Source organism: Heterodontus francisci, chromosome 22, assembly GCF_036365525.1.
Source record: "Heterodontus francisci isolate sHetFra1 chromosome 22, sHetFra1.hap1, whole genome shotgun sequence".
In the NCBI taxonomy this organism is placed as follows: Eukaryota; Metazoa; Chordata; class Chondrichthyes; order Heterodontiformes; family Heterodontidae; genus Heterodontus; species Heterodontus francisci.
This window is the reverse complement of record NC_090392.1, coordinates 49,755,082-49,770,900: the sequence shown is the minus strand read 5'-3', so window position 1 is coordinate 49,770,900 and position 15,819 is coordinate 49,755,082. Positions and strand designations below refer to the sequence as shown.

Sequence of the window (15,819 nt, the reverse complement as noted above, 5' to 3'; positions counted from 1 at the left end):
AAAACCGTGCTGACTATCTCTAATGAACTTATTCTTTTCAAGATGATTATAAATCCTATCTCTTATAACCTTTTCCAACATTTTACCCACAACCGAAGTAAGGCTCACAGGTCTATAATTACCAGGACTGTCTCTACTCCCCTTCTTGAACAAGGGGACAACATTTGCTATCCTCCAGTCTTCCGGCACTATTCCTGTCGACAATGACGACATAAAAATCAAGGACAAAGGCTCTACAATCTCCTCCCTGGCTTCCCAGAGAATCCTAGGATAAATCCCATCTGTCCCAGGGGACTTATCTATTTTCACACTTTCCAAAATTGCTAACACCTCCTCCTTGTGAACCTCAATCCCATCTAGCCTAGTAGTCTGTATCTCAGTATTCTCCTCGACAACATTTTCTTTCTCCACTGTAAATACTGACGAAAAATATTCATTTAACACTTCCCCTATCTCCTCCGATTCCACACACAACTTCCCACTACTATCCTTGATTGGCCCTAACCTATCTCTAGTCATTCTTTTATTCCTGATATACCTATAGAAAGCCTTAGGGTTTTCTTTGATCCTATCCGCCAATGACTTCTTGTGTCCTCTCCTTGCTCTTCTTATCTCTCCCTTTAGATCCTTCCTGGCTAGCTTGTAACTCTCAAGCGCCCTAACTGAGCCTTCACGTCTCATCCTAACATAAGCCTTCTTCTTCCTCTTGACAAGCTCTTCAACTTCTTTAGTAAACCACGGCTCCCTCGCTCGACAACTTCCTCCCTGCCTGACAGGTACATACTTATCAAGGACACGCAGTAGCTGCTCCTTGAATAAGCTCCACATTTCGATTGTGCCCATCCCCTGCAGTTTCCTTCCCCATCCTACGCATCCTAAATCTTGCCTAATCGCATCATAATTTCCTTTCCCCCAGCTATAATTCTTGCCCTGCTGTATATGTCTGTCCCTGCCCATCGCTAAGGTAAACCTAACCGAATTGTGATCACGATCACCAAAGTGCTCACCAACTTCTAAATCTAACACCTGGCCGGGTTCATTACCCAGTACCAAATCCAATGTGGCATCGCCCCTGGTTGGCCTGTCTACATACTGTGTCAGAAAACCCTCCTGCACACACTGGACAAAAACTGACCCATTCTCTTCTACATGGATACCTCAGTAGAATATACTGAGGGAATGCTGCATTGTCAGAGTTACCATCTTTTGTTGGGGGACATCAAGCCAAGGCCCCATCTACCTTTCTCAAGTTCATAGTAGGATTTAACCCACAACTTTTTGGCCAAGAAGTGAATGCTACCATCAGAGTTAAACTGACAAGCTGATAATGCCAACCAGCTTGGGGCAGCAGAGGTGAATTTTCAGGCCGATATTAATTCAAATCTTGGCTGGAAACCAGGTGTGTACAGGACATCCCTTTTATGCATTGCTGCACTAATGCGTGGAACTGTCATAAATAGGTTCTTAGTTTAAAACATATTATGCAATTCAGACTGATGATAATGAGCCTGATGTTTGGGGTGGGAGAAGGTGGAAAGGAACATTCTCTGTTAAGCTGCTGTGTACCTGATTGGACCATGAGCCTCGCTGATGATTGTGTAGAACCAATCCCATTTTCCACCATGCATTGATACATCCCAGCATCCTCAGTAATAAGTCCCACAATCTTCAGTCTGTTCCCAGAGACTAAATGTCGAAGACCCGCTTTGACAGTGGCTGCATTGTGGTACCAGGTGATATTGGGCCGTGGATTTCCACGACAGTCACAAGTTAAACGTGCTGTGGATCCCACGGGCAGCGTCAGCTCTCGCAGTCCTTTGACAATTGTGGCAGGTTCTACAAAAAAAGTAAAATAATTTTATATTTAAGTAGATTCTTCTAGCAGAAGTGCTGTAAATGGCAGGGTTTTTGTAATGTCTCAATCCAGGTCCCAATTTCAGCAGGCCCTCTCTCCCGCTCTGTTGCACAAACCACACTCTCCATATTGGCCTGTTCCTGTTCAATCTGGCTGCTCTGCCCCGATGCTGTGCACTTGCCATGCTGACAGTGCATACACTTTTTCACTCTGTAGGGTAAAATTAAAAGTGGTTCTGTTCTTGTTCGTATTTTTAATCACTCACATGCCATATGCTATTTTAAATGCAGGGGACAGTAATTTCTACCTTTGCACGTCAGATAGTAAATTTAACTCAGGTGTTTGCAACCAACGAATAGATCATTTTAAATAGAACTTCAGGACTGAAGAATGGGTATCCAAGTGGCCAAGCACTCTACACCATTGGCACTCTGTCCCTTACATTAATCCCTGTGGTGACTCAAAGCAACAGGACATGTCAGGATCCCATGGCATATACATCAATGTGCACCAAGGCAAGGAGTTAAATAGTTTCAAAAATCGCATTTTAAATGGATAATCATCTTGCTCACTACCGCGTGTGGGATCCAAGGTGACAGCCAAAGAGGTTTTTTTTGTCAGTCAGCTCACTGTTATATCTGGTTTCACCATATTGCAGTTACCCTTAAAGAAAGCACAAGAACCAGTTTTCTGATTTTGTGCACCCAACAGGGAACTGTGTGTACCAGAAGCATAAAACCAAGAATTCAGGTGCTCAACAGGTCAAATCCTACAGAGTTTTGCCATGCAGGAAACTTTAATTTGCTCCTGATTGCCCTTTCACAGCCTCAGCTGGTGTTGGGGAAGTGCAGGGGGGTTGGGGGCGGAGCAATGTTGGGTCTGGACAGTATCAGGCACAACTGCGATGCCAAACATCTTTCTGACACTCACCATCAAAGCTCACACATGAAGAATGCCCATTTAAGGTGAGGTACTGGAGAGATTAGCTGGCACCACTGGACTCATAAAAGCCAGCACCATCTGCAGAAGAGGGAAGAAACTGGAAAAGGGGAAAAAAGATTTAAATAAAATAAACTCACTCACCATGAACAGTCACTGCATAGTTTGCAGACACTGGTTCACCCATTCCATTTTCAGCAATACACAAGTAGCTCCCAGCATCCATTGCTCCGACTTGATCGACAACCAGGTTACTGTGAAAGAATCTCCATCTCTCATTCCCAGACACATCCATGCCATCTTTTTGCCATCGGACGCGCGGGGTTGGGACTCCACTTGCTACGCATTCCAGGATCAGAGGACTGTGCTGAATCACTGTTACATTCTGTGGGGTTGTGGGGTAGATGATGCTTGCAGAATTGATTGCAGGGCCTGAGGGAAAGATGGGAGAAATCACACTCTGCAGTGTTCAACCATCTTGAAACAACTAGGCCAAATAGTGCGTACACATCCTAATGTTCATCATACAGTGGCCATACAAAGAAAGTAAATGAACACACAAAAGAAAATGGAAGCGTGCATGTGAGGAAAGTGCTGCTGGTAAGTTAATGAAATGACTGGAGTGCAAATGAAAGAAGGCTACAGAGAAGCAAGAGTATAAGCAAGGTAAAGTAAAGCATTGGAGTGTGAGTGATGTAAAGTAAAACAATGGGTGACTAAAAGGGAAAGACTGCTGTGGGAAAAAGAAAGCCAAAGAGAAAATGGGATGGAAAGTGAAAAAGCGAGCAGAGGAACATCAATGAGCGAGAAACGAGAATTGTGAAGGAATGTGAAAGAGAGAAACTAATGGAAAGGCTCTGATATAAGTCAAGGATAGACTTGAGCTAGACGGCAACAGATTTATATTGAAGTCTCCTTTCATATATCAGATGGAGCCGAGCACCATTAGATAAGACAGCTGTTTATTTATCAGATGAATAACAGTAAGATGCAACCACACTTAAAAAAAAAGTGATGTTATAAAAAAAAATTTAGGCCCTTATTTCCCAAGGTTGCTTTCAACAGGAAGTTCTAAGTCGCTTTTCAGACAAACAGCTAATTAGAGATTAACTTTGAGGAAGATCACCTTTTTGTCTGTTTTGCTTTCTAATCCCTTTATAATTTTTCATCCAAGGAGTGGAGGACATGACATCCAGCACACAGGGAGGCGACAGTGTTCATGTTCCATATTTGTTTCAGGGGATGTGGCTGCCTGAGATTTTGGGGGGGGGGGGGGGCATGTGGGGGAGGAAACAGTGGGTGCCCGCTCACCTAAACTTTAAATTTAACTACATATTTTATCATTTAAAAGAGTGACCGAGAAAGTGGATTCTGTAGATTATCTAACATCAGGGTTGTCCAACATATGGCCTACGGGCCAGGATCCGACCCGCCAAAGGTTTCCATATGCTGTACCCGGGGCCATTCCTCACCTTCCCAGGGATTTGTGACTGGAGATGAGAAATTCCTTTGTGAGACAGGCTTTTAAAAAGGATCGCAAGTCAGTTTCACAGCAGTCAGACCCTGACGTCGCGAACACAGCAGTTTCTGAACTTAGGACAGATTCAAGGTTTTCCGGTGGCCTTTTTAAAAAAAACCTCCCAATCTGTCAGTGTCCAAAGTTCAGAAACTATGGCTCCAGATGTCAGGATCTGTCAGCTGTGAAACTGATTTCAGGTTTCAAAAAAACTGATCAACCATCTGCTGAGCGGGACAGAAGGCAAGAGAGGGAAAGGGGGAACAGAGAGCGAGAGGGGAGGAGGGAAAGGGGGGGGAGAGAGGGCGGGAGGGAAAGGGGGAGAGAGGGCGGGAGGGAAAGGGGGAGGGCGGGCGGGAGGGAAAGGGGGAGGGCGGGCGGGAGGGAAAGGGGGAGGGCGGGCGGGAGGGAAAGGGGGAGGGCGGGCGGGAGGGAAAGGGGGAGGGCGGGCGAGGGAGAGAGTGGGAGGAGAGAGAGAGAGGGGAAAGGGGAGAGAGGGGAAAGGGGAGAGAGGGGAAAGGGGAGAGAGGGGAAAGCGGAGAGAGGGGAAAGGGGAGAGAGGGGAAAGGGGAGAGAGGGGAAAGGGGAGAGAGGGGAAAGGGGAGAGAGGGGAAAGGGGAGAGAGGGGAAAGGGGAGAGAGGGGAAAGGGGAGAGAGGGGAAAGGGGAGAGAGGGGAAAGGGGAGAGAGGGGAAAGGGGAGAGAGGGGAAAGGGGAGAGAGGGGAAAGGGGAGAGAGGGGAAAGGGGAGAGAGGGGAAAGGGGAGAGAGGGAAAGGGGAGAGAGGGGAAAGGGGAGAGAGGGGAAAGGGGAGAGAGAGGGGGAAAGGGGAGAGAGGGGAAAGGGGAGAGAGGGGAAAGGGGAGAGAGGGGAAAGGGGAGAGAGGGGAAAGGGGAGAGAGGGGAAAGGGGAGAGAGGGGAAAGGGGAGAGAGGGAGAGAGGGAAAGGGGAGAGAGGGAGAGAGGGAAAGGGGAGAGAGGGAGAGAGGGAAAGGGGAGAGAGGGAGAGAGGGAAAGGGGAGAGAGGGAGAGAGGGAAAGGGGAGAGAGGGAGAGAGGGAAAGGGGGAGAGAGGGAGAGAGGGAAAGGGGAGAGAGGGAGAGAGGGAAAGGGGAGAGAGGGAAAGGGGAGAGAGGGAGAGAGGGAAAGGGGAGAGAGGGAGAGAGGGAAAGGGGAGAGAGGGAGAGAGGGAAAGGGGAGAGAGGGAGAGAGGGAAAGGGGAGAGAGGGAGAGAGGGAAAGGGGAGAGAGGGAGAGAGGGAAAGGGGAGAGAGGGAGAGAGGGAAAGGGGAGAGAGGGAGAGAGGGAAAGGGGAGAGAGGGAGAGAGGGAAAGGGGAGAGAGGGAGAGAGGGAAAGGGGAGAGAGGGAGAGAGGGAAAGGGGAGAGAGGGAGAGAGGGAAAGGGGAGAGAGGGAAAGGGGACAGAGGGAGAGAGGGAAAGGGGAGAGAGGGAGAGAGGGAAAGGGGAGAGAGGAGAGAGGGAAAGGGGAGAGAGGGAGAGAGGGAAAGGGGAGAGAGGGAGAGAGGAAAGGGGAGAGAGGGAGAGAGGGAAAGGGGAGAGAGGGAGAGAGGGAAAGGGGAGAGAGGGAGAGAGGGAAAGGGGAGAGAGGGAGAGAGGGAAAGGGGAGAGAGGGAGAGAGGGAAAGGGGAGAGAGGGAAAGGGGAGAGAGGGAGAGAGGGAAAGGGGACAGAGGGAGAGAGGGAAAGGGGACAGAGGGAGTGAGGGAAAGGGGACAGAGGGAGTGAGGGAAAGGGGACAGAGGGAGTGAGGGAAAGGGGACAGAGGGAGTGAGGGAAAGGGGACAGAGGGAGTGAGGGAAAGGGGACAGAGGGAGTGAGGGAAAGGGGACAGAGGGAGTGAGGGAAAGGGGACAGAGGGAGTGAGGGAAAGGGGACAGAGGGAGTGAGGGAAAGGGGACAGAGGGAGTGAGGGAAAGGGACAGAGGGAGTGAGGGAAAGGGGACAGAGGGAGTGAGGGAAAGGGGACAGAGGGAGTGAGGGAAAGGGGACAGAGGGAGTGAGGGAAAGGGGGAGACAGAGAGAGGGAAAGGGGGAGACAGAGAGAGGGAAAGGGGGAGACAGAGAGAGGGAAAGGGGGAGACAGAGAGAGGGAAAGGGGGAGACAGAGAGAGGGAAAGGGGGAGACAGAGAGAGGGAAAGGGGAGACAGAGAGAGGCAAAGGGGGAGACAGAGAGAGGCAAAGGGGGGAGACAGAGAGAGGGAAAGGGGGAGACAGAGAGAGGCAAAGGGGGAGAGAGAGAGAGGCAAAGGGGGAGAGAGAGAGAGGCAAAGGGGGAGAGAGAGAGAGGCAAAGGGGGAGAGAGAGAGAGGCAAAGGGGGAGAGAGAGAGAGGCAAAGGGGGAGAGAGAGAGAGGCAAAGGGGGAGAGAGAGAGAGGCAAAGGGGGAGAGAGAGAGAGGCAAAGGGGGAGAGAGAGAGAGGCAAAGGGGGAGAGAGAGAGAGGCAAAGGGGGAGACAGAGAGAGGCAAAGGGGGAGACAGAGAGAGGCAAAGGGGGAGACAGAGAGAGGCAAAGGGGGAGAGAGAGAGAGGCAAAGGGGGAGAGAGAGAGAGGCAAAGGGGGAGAGAGAGAGAGGCAAAGGGGGAGAGAGAGAGAGGCAAAGGGGGAGAGAGAGAGAGGCAAAGGGGGAGAGAGAGAGAGGCAAAGGGGGAGAGAGAGAGAGGCAAAGGGGGAGAGAGAGAGAGGCAAAGGGGGAGAGAGAGAGAGGCAAAGGGGGAGAGAGAGAGAGGCAAAGGGGGAGAGAGAGAGAGGCAAAGGGGGAGAGAGAGAGAGGCAAAGGGGGAGACAGAGAGAGGGAAAGGGGGAGACAAAGAGAGGGAAAGGGGGAGACAGAGAGAGGGAAAGGGGGAGACAGAGAGAGGGAAAGGGGGAGACAGAGAGAGGGAAAGGGGGAGACAGAGAGAGGGAAAGGGGGAGACAGAGAGAGGCAAAGGGTGAGACAGAGAGAGGGAAAGGGTGAGACAGAGAGCAAGAGGGGAAAATGGGAACAGAGGGATAGAGAGAGGGAAAGGGGGAGAGCGGGCGGGGGGAAAGGGGGAGAGATGGCGAGGAAAAGGGGGAGACAGAGAGAGCAAGAGGGGAAAATGGGAACAGAGGGATAGAGAGAGGGAAAGGGGGAGTGCGGGCGGGAGGCAAAGGGGGGAGGGCGGGCGGGAGGTAAAGGGGGAGGGTGGGCGAGGGAGAGAGTGGGAGAGCGGGCGAGGGAGAGAGTGGGAGGGAGAGAGAGAGATGGGAAAGGGGACAGAGGGAGAGAGGGAAAGGGGAGAGATGGGAAAGGGGAGAGAGGGGAAAGGGGAGAGAGGGGAAAGGGGAGAGAGGGGAAAGGGGGAGAGAGGGGAAAGGGGAGAGAGGGGAAAGGGGAGAGAGGGAAAGGGGAGAGAGGGAAAGGGGAGAGAGGGAAAGGGGAGAGAGGGAGAGAGGGAAAGGGGAGAGAGGGAGAGAGGGAAAGGGGGAGAGAGAGAGAGAGGGAAAGGGGACAGAGAGAGAGAGGGAAAGGGGACAGAGAGAGAGAGGGAAAGGGGACAGAGGGAGAGAGGGAAAGGGGACAGAGGGAGAGAGGGAAAGGGGAGAGAGGGAAAGGGGAGAGAGGGAAAGGGGAGAGAGGGAAAGGGGAGAGAGGGAAAGGGGAGAGAGGGAAAGGGGAGAGAGGGAAAGGGGAGAGAGGGAAAGGGGAGAGAGGGAAAGGGGAGAGAGGGAAAGGGGAGAGAGGGAAAGGGGAGAGAGGGAAAGGGGAGAGAGGGAAAGGGGAGAGAGGGAAAGGGGAGAGAGGGAAAGGGGAGAGAGGGAAAGGGGAGAGAGGGAAAGGGGGAGAGAGAGAGAGAGGGAAAGGGGGAGAGAGGGAGAGAGGGAAAGGGGACAGAGGGAGAGAGGGAAAGGGGACAGAGAGAGAGAGGGAAAGGGGACAGAGGGAGAGAGGGAAAGGGGACAGAGGGAGAGAGGGAAAGGGGACAGAGGGAGAGAGGGAAAGGGGACAGAGGGAGAGAGGGAAAGGGGACAGAGGGAGAGAGGGAAAGGGGACAGAGGGAGAGAGGGAAAGGGGGCAGAGGGAGAGAGGGAAAGGGGGCAGAGGGAGAGAGGGAAAGGGGGAGAGAGAGAGAGAGGGAAAGGGGGAGAGAGAGAGAGAGGGAAAGGGGACAGAGGGAAAGAGGGAAAGGGGACAGAGGGAGAGAGGGAAAGGGGACAGAGGGAGAGAGGGAAAGGGGACAGAGGGAGAGAGGGAAAGGGGACAGAGGGAGAGAGGGAAAGGGGACAGAGGGAGAGAGGGAAAGGGGACAGAGGGAGAGAGGGAAAGGGAACAGAGGGAGAGAGGGAAAGGGGACAGAGGGAGAGAGGGAAAGGGGACAGAGGGAGAGAGGGAAAGGGGACAGAGGGAGAGAGGGAAAGGGGACAGAGGGAGAGAGGGAAAGGGGACAGAGGGAGAGAGGGAAAGGGGACAGAGGGAGAGAGGGAAAGGGGACAGAGGGAGAGAGGGAAAGGGGACAGAGGGAGAGAGGCAAAGGAGACAGAGGGAGAGAGGCAAAGGGGGAGAGAGAGAGAGGCAAAGGGGGAGAGAGAGAGAGGCAAAGGGGGAGAGAGAGAGAGGCAAAGGGGGAGACAGAGAGAGGCAAAGGGGGAGACAGAGAGAGGCAAAGGGGGAGACAGAGAGAGGCAAAGGGGGAGACAGAGAGAGGGAAAGGGGGAGACAGAGAGAGGGAAAGGGGGAGACAGAGAGAGGGAAAGGGGGAGACAGAGAGAGGGAAAGGGGGAGACAGAGAGAGGGAAAGGGGGAGACAGAGAGAGGGAAAGGGGGAGACAGAGAGAGGGAAAGGGGGAGACAGAGAGAGGCAAAGGGGGAGACAGAGAGAGGCAAAGGGGGACAGAGAGAGGCAAAGGGGGAGACAGAGAGAGGCAAAGGGGGAGACAGAGAGAGGCAAAGGGGGAGACAGAGAGAGGCAAAGGGGGAGACAGAGAGAGGCAAAGGGGGAGACAGAGAGAGGCAAAGGGGGAGACAGAGAGAGGCAAAGGGGGAGACAGAGAGAGGCAAAGGGGGAGACAGAGAGAGGCAAAGGGTGAGACAGAGAGAGGGAAAGGGTGAGACAGAGAGCAAGAGGGGAAAATGGGAACAGAGGGATAGAGAGAGGGAAAGGGGGAGAGCGGGCGGGGGAAAGGGGGAGAGATGGCGAGGAAAAGGGGGAGAAGAGAGAGCAAGAGGGGAAAATGGGAACAGAGGGATAGAGAGAGGGAAAGGGGGAGCGCGGGCGGGAGGCAAAGGGGGAGGGCGGGCGAGGAGAGAGTGGGAGAGCGGGCGAGGGTGAGAGTGGGAGGGAGAGAGAGAGATGGGAAAGGGGACAGAGGGAGAGAGGGAAAGGGGAGAGATGGGAAAGGGGAGAGATGGGAAAGGGGAGAGAGGGAAAGGGGAGAGATGGGAAAGGGGAGAGATGGGAAAGGGGAGAGAGGGGAAAGGGGAGAGAAGGGAAAGGGGAGAGAGGGGAAAGGGGAGAGAGGGGAAAGGGGAGAGAGGGGAAAGGGGAGAGAGGGGAAAGGGGAGAGAGGGGAAAGGGGAGAGAGGGGAAAGGGGAGAGAGGGGAAAGGGGAGAGAGGGGAAAGGGGAGAGAGGGAAAGGGGAGAGAGGGAAAGGGGAGAGAGGGAAAGGGGAGAGAGGGAAAGGGGAGAGAGGGAAAGGGGAGAGAGGGAGAGAGGGAGAGGGGAGAGAGGGAGAGAGGGAAAGGGGGAGAGAGAGAGAGAGGGAAAGGGGACAGAGGGAGAGAGGGAAAGGGGACAGAGGGAGAGAGGGAAAGGGGACAGAGGGAGAGAGGGAAAGGGGAGAGAGGGAGAGAGAGAGAGAGGGAAAGGGGGAGAGAGAGAGAGAGGGAAAGGGGGAGAGAGAGAGAGAGGGAAAGGGGGAGAGAGAGAGAGAGGGAAAGGGGGAGAGAGAGAGAGAGGGAAAGGGGACAGAGGGAGAGAGGGAAAGGGGACAGAGGGAGAGAGGGAAAGGGGACAGAGGGAGAGAGGGACAGAGGGAGAGAGGGAAAGGGGACAGAGGGAGAGAGGGAAAGGGGAGAGAGGGAAAGGGGAGAGAGGGAAAGGGGAGAGAGGGAAAGGGGAGAGAGGGAAAGGGGAGAGAGGGAAAGGGGAGAGAGGGAAAGGGGAGAGAGGGAAAGGGGAGAGAGGGAAAGGGGAGAGAGGGAAAGGGGAGAGAGGGAAAGGGGAGAGAGGGAAAGGGGAGAGAGGGAAAGGGGAGAGAGGGAAAGGGGAGAGAGGGAAAGGGGAGAGAGGGAAAGGGGAGAGAGGGAAAGGGGAGAGAGGGAAAGGGGAGAGAGGGAAAGGGGAGAGAGGGAAAGGGGAGAGAGGGAAAGGGGAGAGAGGGAAAGGGGAGAGAGGGAAAGGGGAGAGAGGGAAAGGGGAGAGAGGGAAAGGGGAGAGAGGGAAAGGGGAGAGAGGGAAAGGGGAGAGAGGGAAAGGGGAGAGAGGGAAAGGGGAGAGAGGGAAAGGGGAGAGAGGGAAAGGGGAGAGAGGGAAAGGGGAGAGAGGGAAAGGGGAGAGAGGGAAAGGGGAGAGAGGGAAAGGGGAGAGAGGGAAAGGGGAGAGAGGGAAAGGGGAGAGAGGGAAAGGGGAGAGAGGGAAAGGGGAGAGAGGGAAAGGGGAGAGAGGGAAAGGGGAGAGAGGGAAAGGGGAGAGAGGGAAAGGGGAGAGAGGGAAAGGGGAGAGAGGGCAAGGGGAGAGAGGGCAAGGGGAGAGAGGGCAAGGGGAGAGAGGGCAAGGGGAGAGAGGGCAAGGGAGAGAGGGAAAGGGGAGAGAGGGAGAGAGGGAAAGGGGAGAGAGGGAGAGAGGGAAAGGGGAGAGAGGGAGAGAGGGAAAGGGGGAGAGAGAGAGAGAGGGAAAGGGGACAGAGAGAGAGAGAGGGAAAGGGGACAGAGGGAGAGAGGGAAAGGGGGCAGAGGGAGAGAGGGAAAGGGGGCAGAGGGAGAGAGGGAAAGGGGGCAGAGGGAGAGAGGGAAAGGGGGCAGAGGGAGAGAGGGAAAGGGGGAGAGAGAGAGAGAGGGAAAGGGGACAGAGGGAAAGAGGGAAAGGGGACAGAGGGAGAGAGGGAAAGGGGACAGAGGGAGAGAGGGAAAGGGGACAGAGGGAGAGAGGGAAAGGGGACAGAGGGAGAGAGGGAAAGGGGACAGAGGGAGAGAGGGAAAGGGGACAGAGGGAGAGAGGGAAAGGGGACAGAGGGAGAGAGGGAAAGGGGACAGAGGGAGAGAGGGAAAGGGGACAGAGGGAGAGAGGGAAAGGGGACAGAGGGAGAGAGGGAAAGGGGACAGAGGGAGAGAGGGAAAGGGGACAGAGGGAGAGAGGGAAAGGGGACAGAGGGAGAGAGGGAAAGGGGACAGAGGGAGAGGGGGAAAGGGGACAGAGGGAGAGGGGGAAAGGGGACAGAGGGAGAGAGGGAAAGGGGACAGAGGGAGAGAGGGAAAGGGGACAGAGGGAGAGAGGGAAAGGGGACAGAGGGAGAGAGGGAAAGGGGACAGAGGGAGAGAGGGAAAGGGGACAGAGGGAGAGAGGGAAAGGGGACAGAGGGAGAGAGGGAAAGGGGACAGAGGGAGAGAGGGAAAGGGGACAGAGGGAGAGAGGGAAAGGGGACAGAGGGAGAGAGGGAAAGGGGACAGAGGGAGAGAGGGAAAGGGGACAGAGGGAGAGAGGGAAAGGGGACAGAGGGAGAGAGGGAAAGGGGACAGAGGGAGAGAGGGAAAGGGGACAGAGGGAGAGAGGGAAAGGGGACAGAGGGAGAGAGGGAAAGGGGACAGAGGGAGAGAGGGAAAGGGGACAGAGGGAGAGAGGGAAAGGGGACAGAGGGAGAGAGGGAAAGGGGACAGAGGGAGAGAGGGAAAGGGGACAGAGGGAGAGAGGGAAAGGGGACAGAGGGAGAGAGGGAGAGGGGACAGAGGGAGAGGGGACAGAGGGAGAGAGGGAAAGGGGACAGAGGGAGAGAAGGAAAGGGGACAGAGGGAGAGAGGGAAAGGGGACACAGGGAGAGAGAGGGAAAGGGGGAGAGAGAGAGAGAGGGAAAGGGGACAGAGGGAGAGAGGGAAAGGGGACACAGGAGAGAGAGGGAAAGGGGGAGAGAGAGAGAGAGGGAAAGGGGACAGAGGGAGAGAGGGAAAGGGGACAGAGGGAGAGAGGGAAAGGGGACAGAGGGAGAGAGGGAAAGGGGACAGAGGGAGAGAGGGAAAGGGGACAGAGGGAGAGAGGGAAAGGGGACAGAGGGAGAGAGGGAAAGGGGACAGAGGGAGAGAGGGAAAGGGGACAGAGGGAGAGAGGGAAAGGGGACAGAGGGAGAGAGGGAAAGGGGACAGAGGGAGAGAGGGAAAGGGGACAGAGGAGAGAGGGAAAGGGGACAGAGGGAGAGAGGGAAAGGGGACAGAGGGAGAGAGGGAAAGGGGACAGAGGGAGAGAGGAAAGGGGACAGAGGGAGAGAGAGGGAAAGGGGACAGAGGGAGAGAGAGGGAAAGGGGGAGAGAGAGAGAGAGAGGGAAAGGGGGAGAGACGGAGAGAGGGAAAGGGGAGAGACGGAGAGAGGGAAAGGGGGAGAGACGGAGAGAGGGAAAGGGGGAGAGACGGAGAGAGGGAAAGGGGGAGACAGAGAGAGGGAAAGGGGGAGACAGAGAGAGGGAAAGGGGGAGACAGAGAGAGGGAAAGGGGGAGACAGAGAGAGGGAAAGGGGGAGACAGAGAGAGGGAAAGGGGGAGACAGAGAGAGGGAAAGGGGGAGACAGAGAGAGGGAAAGGGGGAGACAGAGAGAGGGAAAGGGGGAGACAGAGAGAGGGGAAAGGGGGAGACAGAGAGAGGGAAAGGGGGAGACAGAGAGAGGGAAAGGGGGAGACAGAGAGAGGGAAAGGGGGAGACAGAGAGAGGGAAAGGGGGAGACAGAGAGAGGGAAAGGGGGAGACAGAGAGAGGGAAAGGGGGAGACAGAGAGAGGGAAAGGGGGAGACAGAGAGAGGGAAAGGGGGAGACAGAGAGAGGGAAAGGGGGAGACAGAGAGAGGGAAAGGGGGAGACAGAGAGAGGGAAAGGGGGAGACAGAGAGAGGGAAAGGGGGAGACAGAGAGAGGGAAAGGGGGAGACAGAGAGAGGGAAAGGGGGAGACAGAGAGAGGGAAAGGGGGAGACAGAGAGAGGGAAAGGGGGAGACAGAGAGAGGGAAAGGGGGAGACAGAGAGAGGGAAAGGGGGAGACAGAGAGAGGGAAAGGGGGAGACAGAGAGAGGGAAAGGGGGGAGACAGAGAGAGGGAAAGGGGGAGACAGAGAGAGGGAAAGGGGGAGACAGAGAGAGGGAAAGGGGGAGACAGAGAGAGGGAAAGGGGGAGACAGAGAGAGGGAAAGGGGGAGACAGAGAGAGGGAAAGGGGGAGACAGAGAGAGGGAAAGGGGGAGACAGAGAGAGGGAAAGGGGGAGACAGAGAGAGGAAAAGGGTGAGACAGAGAGAGGAAAAGGGGAAAATGGGAACAGAGGGATAGAGAGAGGGAAAGGGGGGAGACAGAGAGAGGAAAAGGGAGAGACAGAGAGAGCAAGAGGGGAAAATGGGAACAGAGGGATAGAGAGGGGGAAAGGGGCAGCGCGGCGAGGGAAAGGGGCAGCGCGGGCGAGGGAAAGGGGCAGCGCGGGCGAGGGAAAGGGCAGCGCGGGCGAGGGAAAGGGGCAGCGCGGGCGAGGGAAAGGGCAGCGCGGGCGAGGGAAAGGGGCAGCGCGGGCGAGGGAAAGGGGCAGCGCGGGCGAGGGAAAGGAGCAGCGCGGGCGAGGGAAAGGAGCAGCGCGGGCGAGGGAAAGGAGCAGCGCGGGCGAGGGAAAGGAGCAGCGCGGGCGAGGGAAAGGAGCAGCGCGGGCGAGGGAAAGGAGCAGCGCGGGCGAGGGAAAGGAGCAGCGCGGGCGAGGGAAAGGAGCAGCGCGGGCGAGGGAAAGGAGCAGCGCGGGCGAGGGAAAGGAGCAGCGCGGGCGAGGGAAAGGAGCAGCGCGGGCGAGGGAAAGGAGCAGCGCGGGCGAGGGAAAGGAGCAGCGCGGGCGAGGGAAAGGAGCAGCGCGGGCGAGGGAAAGGAGCAGCGCGGGCGAGGGAAAGGAGCAGCGCGGGCGAGGGAAAGGAGCAGCGCGGGCGAGGGAAAGGAGCAGCGCGGGCGAGGGAAAGGAGCAGCGCGGGCGAGGGAAAGGAGCAGCGCGGGCGAGGGAAAGGAGCAGCGCGGGCGAGGGAAAGGGGCAGGGAGAGAGAGAGAGATGGGAAGCGGACAGAGAGGGAGGGAGGGAAAGGGAGAAAAAAAGTGAAATGGGGTGAGAGAGAGCGCGCGAGGGGGGGGGGGAGACAGAGCGCGGGGGGGGGAGACAGAGCGCGGGGGGGGGGGAGACAGAGCGCGAGGGGGGGGAGAGAGGGAGCGAGGGGGGGGAGAGAGGGAGCGAGGGGGGGGAGAGAGGGAGCGGGGGGGGGGGAGAGAGGGAGCGGGGGGGGGGGAGAGAGGGAGCGGGGGGGGGGGAGAGAGGGAGCGGGGGGGGGGAGAGAGGGAGAGGGGGGGGGGGAGAGAGAGGGAGCGAGGGGGGGGGGAGAGAGAGGGAGCGAGGGGGGGGGGAGAGAGAGGGAGCGAGGGGGGGGGGAGAGAGAGGGAGCGAGGGGGGGGAGAGAGAGGGAGCGAGGGGGGGGAGAGAGAGGGAGCGAGGGGGGGGAGAGAGAGCGAGGGGGGGGGAGAGAGAGCGAGGGGGGGGAGAGAGAGCGAGGGGGGGAGGAGGCGAGGGGGGAGAGAGAGCGAGGGGGGGGAGAGAGAGCGAGGGGGGGGAGAGAGAGCGAGGGGGGGGAGAGAGAGCGAGGGGGGGGAGAGAGAGCGAGGGGGGGGAGAGAGAGCGAGGGGGGGGGAGAGAGAGCGAGGGGGGGGAGAGAGAGCGAGGGGGGGGGAGAGAGAGCGAGGGGGGGGAGGCGGGGAGAGAGAGCGAGGGGGGGGAGAGAGAGCGAGGGGGGGGAGAGAGAGCGAGGGGGGGGGTGAGAGAGAGCGAGGGGGGGGGAGAGAGAGCGAGGGGGGGGGAGAGAGAGCGAGGGGGGGGGAGAGAGAGCGAGGGGGGGGGAGAGAGAGCGAGGGGGGGGGAGAGAGAGCGAGGGGGGGGGGAGAGAGAGCGAGGGGGGGGGAGAGAGAGCGAGGGGGGGGGAGAGAGAGCGAGGGGGGGGGGAGAGAGAGCGAGGGGGGGGGGAGAGAGAGCGAGGGGGGGGGAGAGAGAGCGAGGGGGGGGGAGAGAGAGCGAGGGGGGGGGAGAGAGAGCGAGGGGGGGGGAGAGAGAGCGAGGGGGGGGGAGAGAGAGCGAGGGGGGGGGAGAGAGAGCGAGGGGGGGGGAGAGAGAGCGAGGGGGGGGGAGAGAGAGCGAGGGGGGGGGAGAGAGAGCGAGGGGGGGGGAGAGAGAGCGAGGGGGGGGAGAGAGAGCGAGGGGGGGGAGAGAGAGCGAGGGGGGGGGAGAGAGAGCGAGGGGGGGGGGAGAGAGAGCGAGGGGGGGGGAGAGAGAGCGA

General features: G+C 57.4%; 1 protein-coding gene across 3 annotated transcripts in view; it reads right to left on the bottom strand.

The window, feature by feature from the left end:
• The window catches only part of cdon (cell adhesion associated, oncogene regulated), a 176,471-nt gene that overhangs the window by 49,993 nt on the left and 110,659 nt on the right, over nucleotides 1–15,819 (bottom strand). For all 3 annotated transcript variants that reach the window (XM_068053815.1, XM_068053813.1, XM_068053814.1), the window contains exons 6-7: nucleotides 2,939–3,226; nucleotides 1,567–1,836 (exon numbers count right to left, since the gene is read on the bottom strand). In XM_068053815.1, coding sequence (XP_067909916.1) covers nucleotides 1,567–1,836; nucleotides 2,939–3,226 — 558 coding nt within the window. The remainder of the gene's footprint in view (nucleotides 1–1,566; nucleotides 1,837–2,938; nucleotides 3,227–15,819) is intronic.